Here is a 25,236-nt window from a genome sequence, read left to right as displayed (position 1 = left end):
GGGAAAAAAAATTATTAGATTTCCCTAATTTGGGAACTTTTCTTCCTCCCAGTATTTCCTATGTTATGGTGTCACTGCCTGTTAGGTTAAAGTATGAAACTCCATTAACTGCTACTTAGCCCCAATAGCACAGATGCATTTTGCACATTCGATGTGAAAATTTAATTTATCATTTTATTATCTATTTTTTTTTTAACAGGAATTAAATGGGAACCCGATGAGAATGGAGTCATTGCATTTGACTGCAGAAACAGAAAGTGGTAGGCAATTGATGACTGCCAGTATTAAAGAAATTTGAAATGATGAAAAGTTCAGTATCTAAAAGAAGTTTTGTCTTTCATCTCAGGTACATCCAGGCAGCAACTTCTCCAAAAGATGTGGTAATTTTAGTGGATGTCAGTGGCAGTATGAAAGGACTGCGTTTGACTATTGCAAAACAGACAGTTTCATCTATTTTGGATACCCTTGGAGATGATGACTTCTTCAATATAATTGCTGTGAGTGTCGCAGGATGTTTTTTTTTTTTGCTATTTTTCTTCCATAATTTTGTGCTATCTGTCATGTTTTACTTCACGCAAGCCACCTGAAAAATGTTGCAGACAGGTGATGGACAAGAGGACACCTGAACCCACCGGGCAGACACTGTGTTTTTTCAGCACCAGATTCTTCAAGTGTCAAGGAATTTTGGACGGTTTGTCCATGACCTGCAATTTGAAACTTTGTATGATAACTTAACTTTTAACTTTGGGATGTGCCTGCCCTCCCCCCTGCTCCTCCCCCTCCGTTTCTGCAATACAGTGCAATATTCCAAATGAGTAAAATGTAAGGATTAATAGATTCAGATTTTAGCTTTTGCTTGCATGGCGTGATCAAATGCCAACACAACTCCTCCGTGTTCATGTTGTGGTCTGAAATGTATGTATGTGCAGTTATGGAGAGGGGCTGCTGGCGTTTACTGACTGAGACAAATCAGATCCTCCAGTACCTCCCCTTGAGTGTTGGGAGTGAGTTTTCCATGGTACAGGTTTTAAATCTATGACAAGAGGCTGGTTTTACTGTACTTAAGAGTAACGGGATTAATCTTGTAGGTAAAGATGACTTCAAGAGATCCAAAACTGACATCAGAGGTATGATTTGCAGGGGAGGCAAGGGAGGAGGAATTGGTTGTTAAATTGCTGATATTCTCTTGCTTTATAAAGAAATGGTTTTCTCCAATGTGTAAGTGTCTTCAGCTTCTAGAATATAAGGAAGATTTTGGCCTTTTTTTTTTTTTTCTACGAGGGAAGTGTCCTTTGTGTACTAAATTAAATTATCCCAGAGACATGAGTGTAAATCATCGAGATTGTATAGAAAATGCAGTATATGTGCATGAAGTATATGTGCATGAAGTATATGTACATATACTGTATTTTTTTAATGTATAGCAAGTTCAGACTATCTTTCATATTAATCTCTTGGCATGATACTTGTGTAATTAGCAGAAACTCATGTTGTAAAAAGATATATTATGCACTTTGTATAAAAAAAACCCCACTGTCCTTAAAAAAAAAAAAAAAAAAAGAGATTAACTGGAATCTAAATAACTTCTGTAAGCTGAAAGAATGTTTCAGAATGTTAGAGAAATTACTAAGATGCCTGACCAGCCCCTTTTTGGCACATAATCTCTGTTTATCAATAGTTGTAACAGCTACTGTGAATTGTCTAGGAAGAAAAAAAGAAAAGTTGATTTTTTAAGGGAAAAATTTACATTGGGAAAATCAAAAGGCTCATCTATAACAAAAAAAAAAAAAAAGGAAAAACATGCATAACTTGATTCCAAACTAATGATTTTGCCTAAGTAGCACAGTGGCAATTCTGTGCAAATACTTTTAAAAAGAGCTTTTTAAAAGTAGCTTTTTTCCATACTTTTTAAAAAAGTATGAAAACTTAATTGCCACTTCTTCCAATTGAAAGTTTATTCGAAAATGAACCGAGCTGTGTGCGAAACACCGTGGAGTCGCAGGATTTTTTCCGTAACTCACTGTCAAACTACACAAGCTCCTGATCACTGAATTTGTGTTGAGAAAAGGAAAGAATCACCCACCTGAGCCTTTCCCCCCAGCTGCCCAGGCTGAAATTGTGCCCAGCACCCCCCTGGGGCCAGTCCCAGCACCTCTGCTGCCCGTCCGGTCTCTCCCCTGTCAGGGTGAGGGACGGGAGCAGCCAAGGAAGATGAGCCAAGGGTTGGTTTCCAGCAGCAGTTCTGTCTGTCCCTCCTCTCTGGACCTTCCCTGCTCATCGTTGTCCCCGTCAGCTGGGTCACCCATGGCCACAGTCCCTCAGGGGTGTCCCCAGCTCAGCCTGGCTCCCTCGGTGGTGTCCTCGCGGTCCCAGGTACCCAGCATCACACCCTTTTCATCAGGACATTTTCCCAGCTGTGTTTCCAGGTGTTTCCAGCTGCTGACGGCTCTTCCCAGGCACTACAGCCCCCAGCCTGCTGTGCCTCCATTTGGGCACCTTGCAGTGTCTCCAGGCACAGCTGGTGCTGGTGATGAGCCGTTGAAAACCGATACAGTCACGGACAAAGCCCCTCTAACTAGTTAAAGTTATTCAGTGGTATGTTTATTCACCGGCGGGCAGCACGGGAGTCATCTCCCAAAGGCGTGGCCGCCCCGAACAAGGCTCTTTGCTCTCTATTTATTTTCCAAGACCTTACCTACAATACATGTGCATAACCCCAGCACCTCCCATCCCCGCTCTCTATTAAAATGAGGCCGTTAGTCCTTCACGTGTGTGCAATCCTTCTCTTGAATTGGGTTGGTGGTCTCAAATTGGGTCAGTGGTCTCCAAGGATGAAGTCAGGAGAGTCTTCATCAGGTCTCTGTGACCCTCTGGCACTGTCCAAGGTCCTCTGCTTCGTGATTGATTGATACCAAGTCCAGGTGCTGGCCACTGTTCTTACTGGTTTCAATCTGTTCTTATGACGGTTCCCTTACTCCACTTTTTCTATAAACAAGCTCATAATAGAACAGTTAGCTCTAGCTTGGGCATCTAATAATCATTAACCTACCATTTCCTAATCTAACTTACACCTTGATCAATATAAATTGCTTCTAACCCTTAGCTAAAATCTTAACTCTTTAGTCATGTCTCAGTCTGAGCGGATCTCCTCTGTCTCCACAGCTGTCCAGCTGTGCAGCGTGTGCAGAAACAGAGCTGCTGTGCCCAGCTGGTGGAGACTGAACCTTCAAACAGCACTGGCTCTTTGAGCCTTGCTCACACTCGCTGCTCTGAAAGGCCACTCCAAATTGTTGCTCTGGGAGAGCTCCTGGGCATCTGGAAGTCTCAGACAAATGGCCAAGTACCTCCCTTTGTCCCCAGACCAGAATCTGAGGTGGAATAAGAACTTTAGTAGTGTGGGAAACCTGGACAAACAGTGTGTACTTACTAGGTGAAGCAAAATTCTGAACTTGAATGACTGTGACTGTCAGGATGGCTTTATTATGCACAGTGATTAACAGAATGAATACTTGGATGTATTTCTGGAATGTCTCTATCTATAAACATAGGAATAGATATCTATATATCAGAAAGCAGAAAGACTGTAGGTCTTTCCAGAGAATAAGCATAAAAGGATAATGTTAAAGATCATTTTAGCTTTCATGGTTAAGCTGTTGCAATATCCGTCTGAAACTGATGGACTAGATGATTGAATTGAAAAAAAAAAGAAAAAAAATTGAAATACAAGGGCAATTTTGTGCTGCCTATGTTAAAATTTAAGGTCAGTTCACTGGTGAATGAACAGAGATATCTGCAACAGCAAGAGAAAAGGCACATTTTCCCAATTCACTTTGAAGTATAATTCCAAGTCAAGCATTAAATTAACAATATTATCATAAAAGGAGTACTAATTTTGTCACATACTCAAATTTTTAAAATGCTTTTATACAAAACCCATCTTGAATTAACAAAATATTAACTGAGCCAAGAATGTTAAATTGATTTTACTGCTTTAAACACACCCTTTTAGCAAAATTGATTAGAATAAAAGTATTTTTTTTAATTCAAAGCACAGTAGTATGGCTCCCAGTATTAATATGTAGAATTTTACAATATAAATAGTCTTTTTTTTTTTTTTTTTTTTTTTTTATTCCTGCGAATAGACCATGGATAAATTTACTTTTCAGCCTGCCTGAATAATCAGATTCTGTAGAGCTGATGTGTGAGCAGGCGGACAAAGAGAGGCAGCCAAAATAAACCTCCATAGGAAGGCTCCAAGCAGTGGGCTGTGCTTGTGTGCCACTTTTCCAGCCCAGTAAACTATGGAAACACCAATTCTTTTGGTTCCTTTTCTGGATTGGCTTCTTAGGCTGGGCCAAATTTGATATCTGAACGTGCTTTAATGTAATGTGAAACATTTTTATCTGTGTATTGTTGCACAACAAAATGGGAATTTAATTTATTTCTGTGGGACCTTGAGCCAGGCAGCTTAAATGTGACAGAGAAGAAATCTGGAAAATGCTGAGAAAATGTATACTACTTGTGTAGGTGTGCTAAAACCATATACATCTCATGTTCAGAATATGAATATTACCTTATTATAGAATGTAGGCCAGCAGCTCTCTGAATAGCTCTATGGTTTCTCTTGGTCCACATTTAACTCACTTTTCTGCGACTATTGTGCAAAGAAACAAGAAGAGGGACAAAATAATATGAAGTAATAAGACAAATAACTATCACTGTGCAAATAAAATATTAAATATCAGTGTAAATTCATGTTTAACTTACAAGAGTAAACTGGGATAAAACATCTATAGTGGGCATTGCTGGTCAAGGCAGCAGTTGTTAATCAGGAAGTTATTTCACTAAATATAAAATTTTAAATGTCAGAAGAAACGCAGGAATAAGTCCAAATTACTGATGAGGTGGTGGCGAGGTGGAGGAGGGAAGAATTTCTTCACTAATTGCACTTTAAAGATTTGGCACAGTTAAAAGAAAGGCATCACCAATACCACGGTGAAACACCCAATGACAAGGGCAAAGAAATCAATCCCATGCTATGAAGCACGAGTTAGGTGTTTTACTACAAAGTTACAGGTGTACTGAGGATCTTATCGAGTGGATGTGCAAATTTAAGCAGCAAACGCTGCTTGAATGGTTTCACCTTCCAGAATTACAGTTTTTATGGACATAGGCAGATGTTTTGTGTGGGAATTGCATTAGGAACTGAATTAATTCTATCCAGTGAATTTTTCTCTCCAGCGAATATCTGTTTATATTTGAGATTTTTAAAAATTATTAGAAAGCGTATCCAATTAGTAAAGGGATAAAAATTTAAATAGGTCATTAAAATGCACCCGTGCAAGAATTCAAACCGTGAGAAGCTTCTACACATTTTTATATAAAGATTTTTCTTACGGTGCTTTCATTTATATTTGTACAATAGAAGTTATGCTTGTTATCGTAGAACACCATTACATAATATATTCCTTTTCACATGTTGGCACCATCCAGCTACTCCTGCCACGTGTGATATAAAGATAAATATGTATTGTAGTTTGCAATGGAAGCCACAGAGATAAAACTAAGAAGAAGCTTACCTGGAAAGTATCTTGATTAAAGAACATCTGAGAAAAACCTGTGTATGACCAGAAAAAACCTTGGGAGCAGGGGCTGATGTACCAGAGCCTGTCACAGATTTTCAGTATTTTGTTTTTTAAAGTAGAATGGAGTATGGTCTCAACTTTGGACTATAATAACAGGTGCTCTGTAGATTTGGCATTATTATTTTGTTTTTTAAAATAGAATGGAGTATGGTCTCAACTTTGGACTATAATAACAGGTGCTCTGTAGATTTGGCATTATTATTTTACAATGACTCTCAGGAGATAGATTGGAAAGCAGTCTGAAGAGAGAAACTACAGGGGAAAGTACATCATTTATCAGATCAATAAACTGTTATGAGGCTGAGATGCACATGGGACACTCTTGGTGACTCCAAACTGCTCTAGAAGCCTTTGCCTGGTACTTTGTATTACCAAGGAACAACAGAAAAGTCCATACACTCTCATACATTGAAATAATATTGATGGCAATTAAACAATTAGGGAAGCGTGCAAATCTGCTGCAGAAATGATGTGCATATATCTTTCAAGCATTTTTTGCTTGTTTCTGTATAACCATAGATGGTGTATGTTATGTTATATGTTATATCTATATATGTTCCTTTGCTGATGCAGATGTAAATGATCTGTATATCCAGTAATAGCAAGTTACTCTGGGTTTATATTCCCTTATAGCCGAGGACTGGGTTTGGCACGGTGCCTTCATGCAGCTCAAATTAAATTCTCTTCCCTGTGCAAGAGTAATTACGTGGTGATGAACGTGGTGAGTGCACTGCTGGAATCAGTGGTGACGACAGGTGTCCAGAGTGGATCAGGTTGCAGGGGTGTGTGGTGTGGAGAGAGGAGTGGTGTTAAACCGAAGGGAGTAGAGCAAATTTGGGGCTGCAGGCACAGAGAGACAGTGAGAATTCACAGTGACAGAGACCCCTGTGTAAGCAGCTTTTTGTTATGAGGTATTTATTAGAGAGCGTTCTTTGTTCCCACGGAGGTGGAGGAAGAAGGGAGTAAATGCTTACATTAATCTAATGAAATGTTTTCCCTGATTGTTTTTTGTCGTTTACTGTGGATGTTCTGATTCATTTAACCCTTTATGAAAGGATGAAACCACCTAAAGCCTAAATGTAAGTCCTTACAGTTTGATCTGTGATGACTTATAAAGTTATCTACTTCTAAAGGAGATTAAATTAGCAAGAGACACAATTGAGTTAAGGTTCTATCTAGAAAACTATTTGCTGAAGGTACTTCTTTATTTATTTGACCTGTGTTCAAAGGTTTAAAAGATTGAAACAAGTTCAATCAATCATCCATTACAAGTTCTACTGACTGCAGATGAGATTTCATTTTTTTTTAATGTTTAGGATTCTTCTGAATGTAGGACTAGGCTACCTAACTTCCTACACCTTGTGAGAAAAACAGATAAGTCCTTCAAGATCTGTCACATATTCATGACTTTGTGTATAATAAGACACTGCTTGACTGAAAATTTGAAAATTGTCAGTCATTTATAGAATTGATTCAATTCACAGATATTTTTTTTTTTGTGTAGTTGTTCCAGTATTAACATTTTAAAATGTTAGACAGTGCCACAAATATTTTTCAGGACTTTTCTTATACTGAGAAAAAGAATTGGGAGTTCAGTTTGTGACGTATCAAACATGATCTCTTAATATTATCCAGATTTCAATTTGAGGGATATTTTTTTGTCTGCTAGCGGTATATAGTACCCTTAATTCCACCTGAGTTTTGGCATCCATTCAACGCTCCTTTAGAAGTATAAACCCCTGAAAAATTAACAATCATGTACAAGGAGAAGAAATACCACAGCCAGTATTTAGAAATGAACATAATCCTTTTGTTCTCGCTCTCTGTGCATGTTACATTCACTGTAGTTCTAAGTCATTAAATTGACTTGTATCTTCCAAGCTTTTAATTAAATTTTTCATCATACTTTGTGTTTCCCTCTGCAGTATAATGAAGAACTCCACTATGTCGAGCCGTGTCTGAATGGAACATTAGTTCAAGCAGACAGAGCCAACAAAGAGGTAAGGAATGAAACAAAACGTTGGAGAGCTGGATGCAGTGGGTAACAATGTGCCATAATGATCTTTTCCTAGTACAATGCGCTCCATTATTCAAATTCATTAATTATTCTACTCATACCATTTCAAAGGAGTTTTTTTGTGACTTCATAGAAAGAAAGAAATAATCTCCTAGTCAATTTGGTTGAATAAACTTAATGGAAAATTGCAGGAGTCATTGAAAATATAGTGTTAATAAAGTTTGGGAATTACTTTATGTAAAATATTTCAACCGCTTTAAATTGAACTATCATTCTGTTAACAAGAATTACTGAGGAAGAGATTGCAGTCTTAACTCAAAGTAACACTAAAGTTGAAGCAAAATCTCCAATAAATGTAATACTAGAATAGTATTACATTTATTTGGAGAATAAAAGGATTTAACATTCCAAACAGGTCTGTCAATGTAAGAGTGTACTCATTTAAGAATGCTCTGCGAAAATGTTCAGCTTAGCTGCATCCTGCTAGAATTTTTTAGGACAAAAAACCATTATGATGACTACAGTGCAAATTTTATTTGAAGTAAGATTGCACTCTTAATCTGTAGCTTGCAGTTTAGTTTATTGCCTGCCAGTTTTCTGCAGTGGTTCTGTGCAGACACCCTTTAAGAGCTGAGGTAAGATTGTTTATGCCGTGTGAAATGATGAAATAAGAGGATTGAAATGCCCTGTGATTCTTGCAGAGGGAAAGGCCTGTTAGAATGAGCCACATTTGTTATTGCAGAGCTCCTTCCTTACGAAGGCTTCATGGCTGGAGAAGGCAGCTCTCGTACGTCTTTCTTTAAGTAGTTTCTATTTTCACCAAAAGAAAGTAACCAGAAAAGTTTCAGCTCACCACTGAATTGTGCTCAACACCCAATGTGCTCGTTCATTTGTGCCCTCCCTGTCATGGTTCTGTTACAGGGAGTAGAGAGCACAGCTCTGGAAACACCCTTTGAAGTTTGTCACTGCTGGGTATCTTTGTGTTTACCAAGACAAAATGATTTTTGATGTTGTTAGGCTGATCTTTACTCCCAAGAGTTCTTTGCATTTTATCTATGTCCTGCAGAAATTATTCTTCACGGGCTTCTTCTTTTTATGTATTTTGATATTTACCACTGTAGGTATCTAAATATCATTTGGTTGCTATGTGGGCATTATTTGTTTCCAATAATTTAATGTTGAAGTCCCTTATTTGTGAATTGTGATGCAGCTTTCTAAACAAGCACTTCATTGTGGAAATATATATCAAATGAGCCACATGAAATCTGTGCAAGATCTAGATGCAGACCTAAAGATTCAAAAGTATTGCCCAGATGTCCTGTCTGGGATGAATCCTACAGTTTAACCTTCCTGTCATTCTGCAGCTGAGCAAAATGCAGATTACCTCACACCCATATGTTACTTAATGTCAGATTTATTTTAATTTAACTGATCAAAAAGTTTTTGTGCCACCCAGATGATGCTCAGATTTCATGAACAGAGCTCAGTTTTTCAGAATTACTAAGTCAAAGTTCATCTTTTGTTTTTCAGAGTAAACACTGATATAATTTCTGGTTAGTGAATTTATTTATTTGTTTATTCATTTACAGAATAACTTTGTCCTTTGTCTATAAACTGAATAATATATGCAAGATTTGGGGGAATAATTAAATAAGACCTTTTTTTATTTGGTTATATTAGTGAGGTAGTTCATGTTCTTCCCTTGAAAGGCCAAAACTGGAGAAAAAAACCTGGGATAGGTGGCATGTAATAGTTTGGTGCATTTGTATACAACATGACTTTGCCAATCTTCATTTCTTTCTTATATGTGAGCTTATATGTTCTTGTATCATTTTTCTAGACACTGTAATGAAGTTAAAAATTTATTTGCCTCAATTCCAGAAGGCACAAAACTTCCATTGTCCCCAGTTTAGCTCAGAGTACAAAGCAAAGGTTGTCCAAGGAGGTAACCAGTTAATCCCACACAGGTAATTCAGTTATCATGCTCCTGAACCCAGTTAAAAAGCAGCTTTCTGAAATATCTGATAGTGTTGTAAGATGTGATACTGTGGGATCTGACTATACTGACACAGCAAATTTACCTGGGGGCCTCATCAAAATCTCACTGAATTAACGGGAAAAGATTCTCTTGAATTCATAGTCCTTTGATCAGGCCCATAGGAAAAAAGAAGTCCTAAAATGTTGTTCAGAAGCTCATTCCAAAACTGCTCCAGAAATTCATGAAAAGTATTCAGCCATTTGGGTTATAACTTTTCTTTCTGTGAGCCTCACAAATACACCAGACTACTCCTGTAGGTTTATTTTGTTGTTGTTGTATTTTTGATGGGTTTTTTTGTTTGTTGGTTTGTTTGTTTTTTTGTGTGTAATTGTCATTGGTCCATTGTAATATCAGAAAAAAAGTAGATAAAATTACACTTTCTCAACCGGTCTTATGAGGTAAATATTCCTTTGCAAGCTCTCTGGTAATAATATGAACTCTTTCTTTAGTTTGTTAAACGAGAAAAACCCCAAGAATAATATCAAGACAAACACTGTGTTTTGTGGCTTTTCCAAGAAGTCATTATCAGCACGTGACCACGATTCTGTGCTGGTAAAGTAGAGCAGGAGGTTGAGAGGCAAGGTTTTGATATAATCTATTGTTTCAGTTTACATATGTCTACATGTGCCTGGGTTTTTTTTTTTGGATTCTAACCTAGGTCTGAAAATGTAGCTATATATTTGGTTCAGAACTTTTTATCCTTCATTTTTATGTCAAATATTGCCCTCAATTGAATCGGTGCAGGGATGATCACAAGCTTTACAAGCACCAAAATAAATACAAGTATTTAAAAAAAAAGTTAGAACACTTTTTCTTTAGCTGGCAAACATCTGTTCTCAAGTGATATCTTTAAATAGAAACAATTAAAATTTGCTGTAGTGGTATTTCATATTGCTATCGTTTCCTTTTATGTGGAAAGAGGAGATGTATGATGCTGATGATTACAGGGACTAAAATTTTTAAACAGTTCACTCTAGCACTCTTTTCTGTTGCTATTAATAGTCCTGACTTTTCTTATGACACATATCACTTCATAAAACCAAACAGTTTTACCAGACTATTAGCTTATGCTGAATAAACTTGAATTTCTACTGTTTTGGTATTATATTTCTCTCTCTCTCTCTCTTTTTTTTTTTTTTTTTTTTTTTTTTTTTACCATAATTCATGGGTTTTAATATTAAAAATTCCCATTAATTGGTAATATAAAAAATTTCCCTTAAGGAAGAAATCCCCCTTGTGACATGCACCATGGATGCACACCCCAGTTCTTGCTAACTGCATCTTGCTAGATTCATCTGACATCACTTGTACCAAATACAGTCAGTTCTTAGGAGCAGAGATAAGAAATTACTCTGAGATGTTTGGAGCTTTTAATCCCACCAGAAAAGCAGCTGTCTCAATAACTCCAAATAAAAATTGCTCTCACAGGATCAGTACTCCAGTCTGTATTTGTCTTGAAATTATTTATTGAAGAGACGACTTTGTTGTCTTTCTGAAAGGCTCACATATTTTCAAACGGAATATTTCCGCTCTGAGGATGTCACTTAAGTGTTTAATCTCTCCACTCTAACAAAGCAAAGAAACAGAGTCAGGAATAGCTGTTCCTCTCACTTGCACTCCATTTTGTAGAGAGCTAAAGGGCAAACCAGTCTCCTCAGCAGAATAACTTGGGTTCAATTATACTGACCTGGGGCAGGGCTGGGCGTGGGAGAGACCAGCTCCTTGCTGGGAAGGATGAACCTAGAAAGCCTTATAAATATGACTGCTTGGATTTTGAGAATATGAAACCTATAAGCGAGATAGAATTGAAAGCAAGTTTTGATGTCTGAGATGTCCTGGTTACTGAATGTCTGGAAAACAATGGTATGGCCAGATGAAGGTAATCCTCCCTTGATTTAACAATGCCCTTCTCTTTACAAAAAGTCCAAAGGTCAGAGCAGACCCTGCTAGCTTGGCAAGAGGGGTTCAAAGAGAAACCCTTAGAGTTTAAAGTGTAACACATAGGGTAATGTAATGATTCTTATAGGGGTAGGTAAGTGCTATAGGACTTGTATCTTGTACTAGATTGGTTAGTGTAAATTAGAATATTCAGTGTGGAAAAGGATTTAATGTATTGTAACGGGAACTTTGCTCTCTTCACTCTTGTCTTCCTCTCTGCTCTCTACTACACTATTAGCTCCTCTTCTTCACTCCCTGACTTTGCCCCCTTAGCTCTCTCCTAGCTCTCTTTCTCTCTGAGCCTGCTCTGAGCTGTGCCTGGCAGCTCTCAGCAGGGCCCCTTCACTCACGACCTGTGCAATAATTCACATGCTCTAAGCGCAGCCTTGACCCCAGAGATATCTCATCCCCACCTGTCCCATCCGGCCACACACCCCAGGAAACTCCTCCTTTTTAGGGAGAGCAGAATGTGATGTTTGCTCCTGCTTGGAGGGCCCTGTGGTGCCAGCAGAGTCAGCCCTGCTCATCCTGAGCCCTTGCCCAGCCACAGCCTTGGCTCTCCAAGGCTCAGGAGCGAGGAGATGCTGAGTTTGCCTCCTGCCCCAGGCAGCCAGAGCCTCTTGTGTTCCCATGCACAGCCTGTCTCGGTGAAATGAGACCTGGGAGCGTCTTCAGGGAATGGAAGGATTTTTTTTTGTAGGCTACAGGAAACAGCTTCAGCCTCAGGGCTTATAGCAGCCTGGGAAATGAGCGCTTTTTACTGGTGGTGGTGCTGAACATTCAGTGGGATTACGGGTAGCAAATAAACATGCTCCTTCACATTCAGGGATGGGATCCACAGTGTTCAGGGAATGTAACAGGCTTCCACAGAGCCAGGCTTTCAGAAAATTCAATCAGTCTTAGAAAAGAAAAAAAGAAGAAAGCTGTCTGGTTTATACATTTTCTCATTGAAACACTGTCACTCTTGACCCCCTCCCACCTCTTCTCTGTTTGGAACAGAAGCAGTATAATAAACACAGTGTTAATTCCACACATTGGCTCTAGAACACTTACTATTATTTTCTGCACCACAGTAGTAAGAGAACTACTTACCTAAAAGAAAAAGATCCACTCTCATTAAAGTATGAAAAAGTATTTAGAGCATTGTATCTCTCTTATATCCACTCTGTGGTGACGCTCTCCCTTCAGTAATGTATTTGATTTTCCTGTTGCAAGCAGGAGAGATACTACAAACTTCAGCTCCATCCCTCTCCTTTCATTTTCCTCTGTCTTTTAGGTAAGAACATGTACCTGAGATTAGAGTAGAAGTTGTAAAAAGTGCACACAGAGGAAGGAAGCTGCGTCTCTCTTTGAATAGCATCCCAGTTATTACTGATGAAGCATTCTTTTCCTCTAGCTTATGCAGTATTTATTCCATTTGCATCTTTACCTAAATTAAGAATTAAGATCCACCTGGAATATCTGAACTGAACTCTCTTCTCACAGCTATATTAGTAAGGGGTGAAAAGTTAAACTTCTTAATTTACGTGATAATGGAACTCAAGTTAGCCAAAGCTTCTTGATCCTGCATCATTTTATTACGTAAAGAGAGCAGCCAGACAAAAAAGAAAATATTGCATGAGTACTTTTACCTCTGCAAAGTTCAGCCTTGCTAAATGAGTGTTTTGAAGACTGGTACAGATTTCATTGTGATTGGTGTAGCAAAAGCAGGAATGTATTTTGAGCAAGCTTAACTCCTAACAATTTAGGGGTTACTTGATCAAGGCCACTCCTTTGTTAAAGCATTAATAAATGTCTGGTGTATTACAGTAGATTTTGAGGGACACCAAATACATTTAGTATCATTGAGCCTTTTAATGTTTAACCCTTTAATGCCTTTTTTTTATGGGAAAGCAAAAAAGGTTGGAGAAAACTTGTTTTTAGCCCCAAGTCTCCAGCATATAATGTGCTTTTCTTTAAGAAAATGTGAAAATAATTTGAAAGAAGTATTGGCTCTAAGCATCTAGACCTCTTCCCTGCCAGCTTAAAGAACAGCCAAGTAATGCTAACTTGAGTTGTAAGTCTTCATTTACCTTTAGTTTTTTTCCTACTGCTAGCAACAAACGACACGCAGGAGATGCTAGCAGAATTTGTATAATCTGCTATAATGAAACTTTCTGTAAATAATCTTTATAATGAAACTTTCCTAGGTCTTGAGCAAGTTGTTCTATTATTTTCTGCAAAACTGCCAGTTCTGTAAGTGCTTGCTGTGTGTAGCTTTCAGAGCAGTGAGGATCTAATCGAACCGTGAATTCCTGTCAGGTACACTTCAGAAAGCATTCTTCTTTTCGGAAACCTTACTGAGTGGTTTGCTTGATGTATTTGTAAAAGACAAAGTTACAGCTTCAGCTGTGACAGCGATGTGAGTGGGGTTAATGTATGTGTCACCAGTTTTCCTAAGATACACGTGGGTATCCCACTACCAGAATTCTTCCAAGACAGAGTGTTTGAACATTCATTTTACAATAGGAGAATATAGTAATTTGTTTTTGGAATAGCTATAATGTCGGGTGATATGGCAGGTGTCCCTGTGTCTCCAGTTATTTCTAAAAGTTTTCACAGCTTAGCAATTGTCACAGCTTTTTCTGTTGGCACATACCTACAGTGAAGTTCAGTTTATATATGTGGATATTGTAAGCTGTCCCTAATTTGCAGAACTTGCTTTGAGTTTCGTTTCTCACAAAAATTAAATCTGCAATTACATTGGGTAGAATAACTTAGCTTGAAATTAATCTATGATCCTAAATGTGGCTTAGCAATATAAAATATGCAAGGTATATTTGAATTTTACCAGACTATTTTATAATTTCGCATTAGTGTTAAACAGCTGCTACCTTGAAGTGTATCAATTTGCTATACACAAATTTAAAAAAGAGTGGGAAATAGTTCAGACACTATTCTGTCACCGTCTGCACTTTCTCCACAAATTACAAACATGTGGAACTGCCGATTTTAATACTATTTTTCCTGGGCCAAGAGGTTTTCATCTTTGAGAAACTCCATGTTACAATTTACCTACCCCAAAGGAATTGGATGACAATCTGATTTAATGTAACTTCAGATTTAAAGTAACAATATTACAATATACATTCCTCTTTTATATGTTTTTTTAATGCACTATGTATGGGCTGAGGACATTTCTCTGTAAATGTTTCCAGATGAAATATATCATCTTCTAGATGCACAGATAGGCACAGTAACTCCAAACTAAATCAAGAACTTACCCCAGTGTAAATTCGAATGACAGAAATAGACAGATGTAATGTATAACTTCCAAAAAGCTTTTATTTTTCTATGCAATTACCAGAAATTAAATAACCAGAAAACTGATTCAGCAAAGAAGCTGAGTGAAATTGCCAATAAGAGGTGGGTAAGTACAAATTTTGCATATTGAATTTTACTTAAGCGAATTCCTTTTGCATATTTATTTATCCATCTCTGTCAGATCTCAAAAAATAAAAAGAAAACCCCAAAAAACCAAGCGCATTGCTTAGCTGTTAAAAAACTCAAAATAGTAAAGTCTCACTGAAGTCTACTCTTATTTTAAAACTGTCAAGCTGTTATAGACCCACAAAACTTTCAGTAACCTCCTGACCACCTAAATTTGGTCTGATGTTTTCTATTGCAGTAACTAATTCACTTAAGAAGAATTTGGTTTTAGTCTGTGCATATTGAATCTTGAGCTCTTCATTCAGCATTGTTTTTTATGATTATTTTTTTCCAAAAAAAGCCCCTTTCTTTTCCAATACAACGTGTTAGGAAACAGAAGGGGTTGGATAATCATTCCAGGAAGGTAACCTGAAATTGCCCTGAGAAAGGATTTGGAATGGGGCGATGCCTAAATGCATTTTACACACGTGCTGCACATTTATCTCTCAGTACACGTGGGTAAACCTCCCTGTGACACACAAGTCAGCATCACTCCTGCCTCACACAGGCTTTCTGATTGGTGTTTTTATTATTTCTTTGCCATTTATGCGCTGATGTAGTCCATCCTCACAAATCTGATAAATCTTTGCCAAGTAAGTCCCAGGACCCTTTGGAGTTACAGCATGCGTGGATAGGCATGGGAAGTAATTCTAGAAGTAGCAAAGACTTGCAGCAAAGCTGACAAGGAAACATGGAGGAGTGTTGAACCCATTAATGGTGCTTTTCTGTAGGAAGCTCAACCTTGTCAGACAGTTATTAGCAAGTATCATGCTTTTGCAGTGTAACTGTATAACCACCATGCAAATATTAGTTGTGAACTGCTCCTTTTTGGAATCAGTGGAAAATGCTGCATTCATTGCCTTTAATCCGTGGTCTTGTACCCAGTTTAATTTGGGTATTCCTACTCATCATAAGCGGCACCTTATTTTTAGCAAACATAAATAGGCTCTGATAAAGCATTTGTGCAATATACTGGGACTCCTGTGCAGCATTTTGGCTTAACAAGAATAAAATCAAAACTTTGGTGGTTATGACAAAAATTAAACTCAATTAAATAATTCTGAAGCCCTAAAGTAAACAAAAATATTTTTTTTAAAATGCTTTTTTTTTTTTTCTAGATAGATGGGAAGAGTAGAGATGGGGACTTGATTTGGTCAGTTTATGAGGGTAAACTTGCTGTTGGTTCCCTTCTGTTTTATCAGTAGCAGAGAGAGATGATGTAAAGGGAAACAGGTTTCCAGGACTTCCAGGAGAGGAATCTGCTATAAACCATAGCAAGCTCAGCTCATTGAGTGATGTGTGATCTCTATTTGAGTGATCTCTATGTGTGAGGCTTTAGGTGGTGCTCTCATGTTAAAATGCAAGACCTTTGAGGTCTTGTAATCTGTGTGCCAATTAAAAGGTGAGCCAAGCTCACTGTTGTGACAATCTTTGTCGTGATGCTGGGGAAAAAAGCCATCGGCATAATTCTGCAAAGGTTTGATACAGTAATCATGAATGCTGGGCATTTGGGGTTGCCTCAGCTGGCATCTCCTGTGCTTTTTTGTGTGTGTCTGTGATGGGCTGGTTGTCACAGCCCTTACCTGGAACTGGGGAATTGGAACTCAGTCCTCTGTGTCAATGTAACCTGCTTTCAGATGTGTTTGTCTCCTCAGATGTCAAATGAAGATGGCTGTAGTTTGTTCTTTTCCTTTTATTCTTGTTCAGAAGGGATAAAAACTTTGAAGGTTGTGGAGTAGTCTTATATTATTTTAATGGAGGCCAAAGAATTTCCCTGATGGTTGTGCAGACACTGGACTCTGTTTGCTTGGAGGGTGACCACTTTCCATTTATTCCAGAATATAAAAACTTGTCATCTTGTGATCATAGACACCAGTCAGCTTGTCTAATCTCAATAAAACTTGTGAGGCCATTAGATCAGCCTCTAAGATAAGAGATCAGTAAAAGGAGTTGCCTTGGAATTTCCTGAAAATTGCCACCCAATTAGAAAATTATTCTTCAGGTTTTATATGGGCTACGTAAATCAGTGTCTCATTTTGGCTACAAGTTTGACAGTGTCTGCCACAAAGGAAAAATTCAGTTTCTGGCCTTCATCTCGGAAAAGTTTGTAAATTGCCTGCAATGGTCTGGAATTAGGAAAGGAAAATCAAATTCTTGCCTCTATTGAGATTGCCTCCTCTACCTCCCTAACTTTGTCTGTGTTCTGAGTCTTGAAAAGTGCTCTGAATATGTGTCAACTCCCAAGCAGAGGTTTGCTGAAATAAATTACTTAACTTGAATTATTTGAATTCATTAGCTCTTAAATCCTAACTAAATCAAAAGTAGGAAAGTAAGAAAAGAAGTAACAAAAATGCAAGTTGCAATCATATTTTGAGATGCAATTTTACCTAATCCCTGAAGAATGAAAACTTAGTGTAATCATCTAACCAAGTATGATCCCAAACCCCTACAGTTGTTCATTTAACTGTGAGGCTAGAAAAGGGGAATACACTAGGGTGCACCAAAAAGTGCTTTCATCAGCCTCATTACCAGAGAAATTCCAAGTTCCATCACGATAATTGGTTATGAATTTGTCCTCTTGTTCAGTTATGCCAAAGCCATATGCAGCAGTGGTGTGATTTTAACGTTCTGTATAACTGTCCCATGACACATGGAATATGAAGGACATTAAAAACCCTCCTGGGTTTCTGCTCATTTAACTTCTGGAGGAGCTCATCCTGACTCACCTGCACGTGTGGATTTGCATCCTCATTCTCTTCAGCTCACGTCTTTCTGGGTGATCACAGAGACTTCCCCTTCTGAACGCTCCCGTGCTTCCTCGCACAACTCCTGTGCAGCTCTGACCCTGTAATTTTGTAATCAGACATCAAGGTCTGATTGTCATAATTGTGTGTCTAATTTGCATTCAGAATTACCGAGATGATGCATGTCAATTAGATATATGAGCCTACAGTTAGGTATTGCACATTCTGGTATTTGCACATGGAAATTAAGCATTCAGTTGCCCTGGAATTTTTGTGCACATGGTTGGGCAGATGTCCCTTTCAAACAAGGGCTCCAAAGCAATAGCAAAAAGAGACTGAGATAAACCAGTTTATTACTAAAAAATAGCTCTTTAAGCTATAAAGTTGAAGCATGCTTTTGTCTCATTAAGAGCTGGGGACGTCTGCTTTTTGAAATCTGTTTGGTTCCTGAAAGTTACTGAAGTGGAATTAAAGTGTTTTTTATCTCATTCTGAAATCACATTTTGTTTTATTTTGTTTTTAACTGATATTTCAGTGGTATATGTCTTGCCCTGACATTTTTTTCTCTGCTAGTTGGGTTGAAATATCCTTTTCTGTTTTGCACTTCTTTTGTACTTTTTAGCCAATTGTGAAAACTGAAATAGCACTTCAAAAAAAGCATTGCCTGCCCTGCTATTTCCCACCACACGGATCTTCATTTTCTTCTTATGAATTAATAGTCTCATCTTCTTGTGGAGAACTGTTTTTACTAAATCTAATATTAATATTGACACTGATAAACTGCATTTATGCTTCAATGACCTAATGATTAGACTCTGCCATCTTTTAGAGCTATGTACTCTCAAAGCCAAATTTCAGAAGGAATTATTTTTATTTAGTATCAGATTCCAAAAACCTAGAGGGAAAATAGAAATGGCATAAAATCACTATACAAAGTGAAAAGAAAATATGAAGATAGAATAGAAATAGAAACACAAACAAAAATAAAAAAACAAACCAAAATTATTTGATTGAATAAGTAGCCAATAGTATATCAAAAATGTGATACCATTGCCTTATTATTGTACTAACACATCCTTAGTTTAGTGTTACTTAAAGAGTCAAGAGGGATTAACTGGAAATTATTTTGTTAATTACTCTATGGGATCATTTAAGCCTAAGAAGTAAGCCGAAAGTATTCAGAAATCCTTAATCATCGACAGGTCTGTTGAAATAACATTCTGACAAATGAAACCTTGTTCATGTTTCAGCATTTCAGGGAACACCTCGACAAACTTTTTGCAAAAGGAATTGGAATGCTGGACATAGCTTTAAATGAAGCTTTCAACATGCTCAATGAAGTAAGTGCATGTTTTTCAGGTCCTTTTTCTTTTTCACCTCCTTCTTGTTTTACCTTTTTCCAGCTGACTTTATATTTGTGAAAATGTTTTAAAATGTTTCCTAAAGTATCATTTTGTGGTATGTATGTATTTTGTGGTAAAAATACTAAAGTGTGTTCGTCTGCTGGCACATGAAAAAAATCATCTAAACTAAGTAGCAAAATGTCTTTTGATTGAAGGATGTACTTTGGAAATAAGAGCTCAAACCCAAATATTCTCCAAAAAAGTTTGACTTGACAAGTGTGCCTGCCTTTATGCTGCGTGATCCTAGATTAATTAATGGTTCTAATTCCTGTGTATTCATCTTGAAGGGCAATATTGATTGATTCTTTTCCAGGCATAAAATCCTAAAATGAAAAAAGGAGTATGCTCTTCCACCCACTGCTCATGTGTTCAGTTAGACGGTGTGGAACTAATGCCTTCACGTGGTGCATGCCAAAAATGACAATGGGAAAAGGTGCACAAAGTGAAGGATGCTGTAGGCTGTTTTTAGAGGTTTTATTGAGGATTGTGGGCACCAAACAGTCTTGGGAACCAGAAACACAGCGTGAATGCCTCAGTGAAAGAGATGGTCTATGCCAGTCCTCCAAATCTATGTAAAATGAAAAAAAAATCATATTGCAGGAAGTGAAGGCAAAGACCTGAAACAAAATCTGTTTTGCTTTGGTTTAAAATCTGTGAAGTAACAGAAGTTATAATGATGAATGTGGTATAAAAATCTCATCAGACAATCTGAACTGAGAATAAAGGGATCTGACATCCCATGTGCTGAATTGCACCCATGATGTAAGGTCATGATGGGCTGTGCCACATCTATGTTCAGCTCTCTTCAAGGTGCTGGACTGATTGCTTCTCTTTGTACTTTAAAAGGAAACATAATAGCTTCAATCCTTCTTGCATATAAGCTTCTAAAGTGCCAGCATAAAAAAATCTTTTCCATTTTATACAGACACATCTGCAAAATCTCTGGGAGATTCAATTAAGCAGCCTAGGCCAGAGGAAAAGCTACTGAATCTCCCCTTAGAAGAGTACAGCAAACCATTTTCCACTTTGTCTACAGGATGTGACCTTTGTGCACCAGAAGCCTGTTTTTTGAATTATAGGTTAACTAAGGATGTCTTTCCCGCGTTAAAAACAATTGTGGGTGAATGGCGAGGGGGAAGGAGTGGGTGGTGGCGTAGGAAAAGGAAAAAAAAAAAAAAATAGAGAAAGCTTTGTGTTAAATGAATAGTCTATAAAGATTCCGACTGGATTTTAAAATGGTTCAGAGGTTACACTAATTAAACTCAGTCAGTTTTGCCTTGCAATTACCTCCCAATATTTGCTATGGTTGTCAAGACTTGGAGATGTTTGCTACTGATATCTTTGAAAAGCTTGTTTAAAAATCCACTTCCAAATGCTTTCCAATTGTCAGTTTATGCAGCGTACATCGTACAGGGTGAGAATACAGAAGTGCTTGGTACAGTAGTTAGACACCTACTATGTCATGTGACAACTGCAATTATCTCTTTTGGTGACAAATGTGCTCTTTGCAGTGATTACCTTTAAAAAAAAAAAAATCATAGCCAATTAAATAAAATTCTGTGACATTTCAAAGACTGTTAATCACAACCAAATGCTGGAAATGTCAGGATGCATTGAAATTTTTGCTGCTAACTGATGAATCACTGCGTTAATTGTAGTTCATCATAAGCCCCTTGTCATTGTTATTATTATGGAAAACACTTTCATCACTCTTGCTATTCAATAAAATTAAAAGTTTTAGACAAATATGAGAAGATATTAGTCATCAAAGTATTTGAATTTCATCTCATTCTTCAAAATATTCAGATAACTGTGTAGAATAATGCAGATGCATACTGAGTGGTGTTTTAAAATAAATGTACAAAGGCATTTCCCCTTCATTAATTTCTCTAAGATACCTTGCCACTTAAAAAAAAATAAAATTGTGCATGTGAGGAAGATATCCCTAAACAAAGTAACTTCACCTTTCTGAGAAAATAATGGCTTAAGATCCTGAAGAAATCCCACTTTAATAATTTTGGTTCTGGTTAAAGCTGGAAAACCGTCATGACAGGAGAATTTTAAGTTAACTGCCTTTCAAATTACATGGAGAAGAGTTTTCACCCAGGCAGTCATCACAATGCAGTTGGCTCTGTAAATTCACATTAGCTCTCCTTTAAGGCAGAGTATTTCTGTTACTGCTTGCTGAGATTTCTGTTTGCTGGAAAAGAAGCTGAGCTTGAGGAGAGATGCAGGTGACAGAAATGGTTGTTGAATGTGGGTGTGGTTACTCAGATACAAAAATATGAAGGCAGAAAAGACAGAGGACTTCTGGAACCCACCACCCACCCTTTTCTACTGCAGGCATTTCTACTAAGAAGAAATTTTTAGCAGAACTTTATTAGCAAAAGCAGGTTTTAGAGTTTGGAAAAACAGTGAATATGTAAGGGCAAGTAGACTGCAGGAAGCTGAAAAGGCAGAGCTGTTGGTAGAACCAATCAAACTAGAATACTCTGAATAATTTTTCATGACTGCAGGAGCAGTCATTACCCTGCAAGGTAATTCACCTATGAACACAGGTACTGCTTTTTGAATGGGCACAGCAAGGCTGGTGAGGTGGGACAAGGTAATTCCTCCTTGGCTTTCTCAGCAAAAAGAGAGAGGCGATAGAATGAGGCTTGCCTGAGCTCAAATGTGATAACGTACATGAAGACTAGAAATAAGTAATTACAATATCCCATTTACTGACAATTTTGTAGGTTTTTTTTTTAAGTTGTTCATGCAGAGCAATTAAAAATCAAATAATTTTACAGCTTTTTTTTTTTTTTTGTTTAAAGATGGAGGTTTAACCAAAGTTCCCTGAATACATAAGGTAACACACAGACAAATAAGAACCTGTTCTGCAGCCAAAGCAAGTGGAGGCACATGGATTCAAAGTCAGAGCACCAACTCCAAAATGAAGAGATCAAAGCTCATATTATGACTCAGTCCAATGTGTTTGCTCTTTGACAGGAGAAAAATCCCATTTGTATGATGAAGCTCCCTTTGCATATGCCAGAGGGTTGCTGATTGCTGTCTGAGTACCTGTGCTCAAGTACTGCATTTCAGCAGCCTGAATTACTTATATGTATTCATTCTGGGTAATAGCAGAATCTCAAAATATATAAATGTGAACTGGCTTGCCCCAGATAAATATTTTAAGGAAAATAGCATATGGAGTGTAATCCTGAATGAATGCCATATGAATAGTCATATGTCTCTCTATGAGTTGAGTATCTCCTGTGCTTCACTGAAAAAATCATCATTCATTACTTCTTTTTGTGTAACGTGTTCTTTTAAAATGATATTTAAATCAAAGCAAACCCTGTGGATGCATCAACGCTTATCACCTATCAAAACCAGGGGAAAATACCATTTTAATTTTGTGTAGTGCTATATTTACGTATGTTTCTTATTTTTCAATTCACCAAGAACATGAAATCTATTATAAAATGTTTTCAGCCTGAATATTTCAACTTCTTCTAAGGACGCTAGAGATTTGACAAAATCCATGTTTATCCAGTGTGATCCTATCCATCTTCATATAACAGGAATGTGCTGTTCCTGACGGTTGTTTCCTCTTGCAGTTCAATCACACAGGACAAGGAAGCATTTGCAGCCAAGCCATAATGTTGATCACCGATGGAGCTGTGGACACGTATGATACAATATTTGCAAAATACAATTGGCCAGACAGAAAAGTGAGTACCTTATCACCTTTACTGAATGGAAAACCCAAAACTCCATATCCAATCTAAAGTGTATGTCTATTGAAAAGTCGGTAACAATCTGTCTAATGGTCTATAAGTGATTTTTGTTCACTAATTTAAAAGAGAAAAATGATGCTTATACGGTCGTGCTGGAGGATGGAGATGGCCTTTTACCGTGGTAATGAACTTGGGTTAATTAGATATAAAGGCACTATTTCCCTCCAGGTTACATTTTTTGAGCATTGCATAATCCTTCCCCTAAGACACAACATTAAGCATGAAGAAAATTTTTCTTTTTTCTCCCAAAGTACCCATTAATAATTCAATGTTTTTTCAAGCTCAGGGTGCGTGTTCACTGTGGACAGTGAGTGGCTTACTATGACAGGAGAAAGAGCAGATGTCGTGCTCAGTATTTCTAATTCCTTCATTTGGCAGAGTGAGGGACAGAGCTGACAGTTGGTTAGATTTTATTAAAAATTTATCTGGTGCCATTGATCTGGATGGAGAAATTTGGTCAGAGTTAAATTACCTTGTTATACAAAATGTGGAAATTTCACAGCAGGCTAGAAATGCCTTGAATTTACCTGATGAGGAAGCTCTAGTGGGGCTTGTGTCTCTATGTGAAATAATTTTCTTCTACATTTTATCTTCTGCTGAAGCAAGTTTTGGTACTATTTTAGGAAGCTTTTGCAGTTCTTTGCCATGTTATATGCCTGTGGAAGCAACAACCACACAGTCTGAGGTGCAGTTTGAGCAAGTAATTATTAATATTACAATGCTGCGTGGGGTTCTGTATTATGTAGAAATAGTAGTTTTAATTTTCAGCTTCTAGTCATGGTTTTCTATTATAAAACTCTTATTTTCTGAGTAACTTCTGTAACTCTGTTTCATGCAAGCATAATATCGTTCCACTGGAAAGAAGGCTTAAAAGCTAAAAATTTGTGGCCAGTCATTCCTGTCTTACTCAACGGGATGCCATCTAATTTAAGCTGTTATTCCTCAAATATTTTAATTTATCTGGCAAAAACGGGTGTTGACGGAGATCCGCAGAATCTCTCAGAACCACGTGCTGTATTTTCTTGTTCTTTGGCGTTAGTTCCTCTCTTAAGATGAAGAGAATGTGGGGAAACTCTTATCATAAGAGATCAGCCAGGAAAGAATTCTCTGAAAGAGTCAGCTATGTATTTTCCCAAAAACATGTGTTGTCTGTCATGTGCTGATCCACAGCTCTCTCTGAGATAACAACGCTCAGCACAGCTGTTGCAAAAGGCAGAGGAGAGGTTTCCATTGGGAATTCTTCTGCAAGGAGCATGGAGAGTCCTCGTTTAGCAAGGACGTGGTGTCTGGGGAGCAGCTTTTGGTTAATACGCAACATTCTACTCAATTCCCCTAAAAAAATTCAGTGTATTAATTCTGGCTTGTAAATTGTATTTTAAGAAACGTGTATGGGGAGGGGAAAAAAAAAAAAAAAATCGAACTGTTTTTTTCTCTTTTCAGCCTGAAATGTTTCAGTACGAAAAATGTAAAAGATTTCCATACGTATGCTTTAATGCATTAGGGCTTTGGATGTATTTGTTGGATTTGTTATTTTAGAAAGGAAGGCTTATTGAAGGTGCAATATCCTACATATTTGCAGTGTCAGTGTGCTTAGAAATTAAGCATCCCATGCACCTGAATTCACTACCTTTGCATTACACTCTCTTTATCCTCTCCAAAGCTATTTTTTTTTTAATTTATAAATAACACCTTTGAACTGCTTGATAGTTTTTTTCATGTACATTTTTCCCCCTATTATCTATGTATTGCCCCACCATACTTCTTATAATTTATGTTTTTCCTGTGTTTTGATATGGGGTGGACAGTGGTGGAAAAAACAACAGCCCTAATTGAGGTAAATTCTGAAGTTTCTGTTTACCTGGTCAGCAAAGTAGCAATTTCAGTTATAATTGATTTAATGTTAGATAATAGTAAATAATCTATAATAAGTTGCAATATAAGCATCTTATTCTCTTATAAAAAGGAAAAATATCTTTATACAACTGTGAAGGCTTCAAAAGTTTGTCAGTGAGAATCTTGAAAAATGGAGAGTTTGGAATGCAATCTTCCAGGATATAAACAATTCATGTTTTCTTCCTTTTTCCAAATCATTTGTATCTTTCTAAAGATAGTCTTATAATATATATATATATATACACACCATCTAAAGAGGGAAAAGAGCACTTTATTACCTATTATTGGAGATATATTCTGCCTAA

General features: G+C 37.3%; 1 protein-coding gene across 2 annotated transcripts in view; it reads left to right on the top strand.

Annotated features, from left to right (window-relative positions):
• CACNA2D3 (calcium voltage-gated channel auxiliary subunit alpha2delta 3) overlaps positions 1-25,236 on the top strand; it is a 396,842-nt gene that overhangs the window by 179,010 nt on the left and 192,596 nt on the right. For both annotated transcript variants that reach the window (XM_058422243.1, XM_058422242.1), the window contains exons 7-11: positions 200-260; positions 347-497; positions 7,571-7,645; positions 19,101-19,190; positions 22,859-22,972. In XM_058422243.1, the coding sequence (XP_058278226.1) occupies positions 200-260; positions 347-497; positions 7,571-7,645; positions 19,101-19,190; positions 22,859-22,972 (491 nt within the window). The remainder of the gene's footprint in view (positions 1-199; positions 261-346; positions 498-7,570; positions 7,646-19,100; positions 19,191-22,858; positions 22,973-25,236) is intronic.

The sequence above is a fragment of the Hirundo rustica genome, chromosome 12 (genome assembly GCF_015227805.2).
Source record: "Hirundo rustica isolate bHirRus1 chromosome 12, bHirRus1.pri.v3, whole genome shotgun sequence".
In the NCBI taxonomy this organism is placed as follows: Eukaryota; Metazoa; Chordata; class Aves; order Passeriformes; family Hirundinidae; genus Hirundo; species Hirundo rustica.
This window is presented reverse-complemented; position numbering and strand designations above follow the sequence as displayed.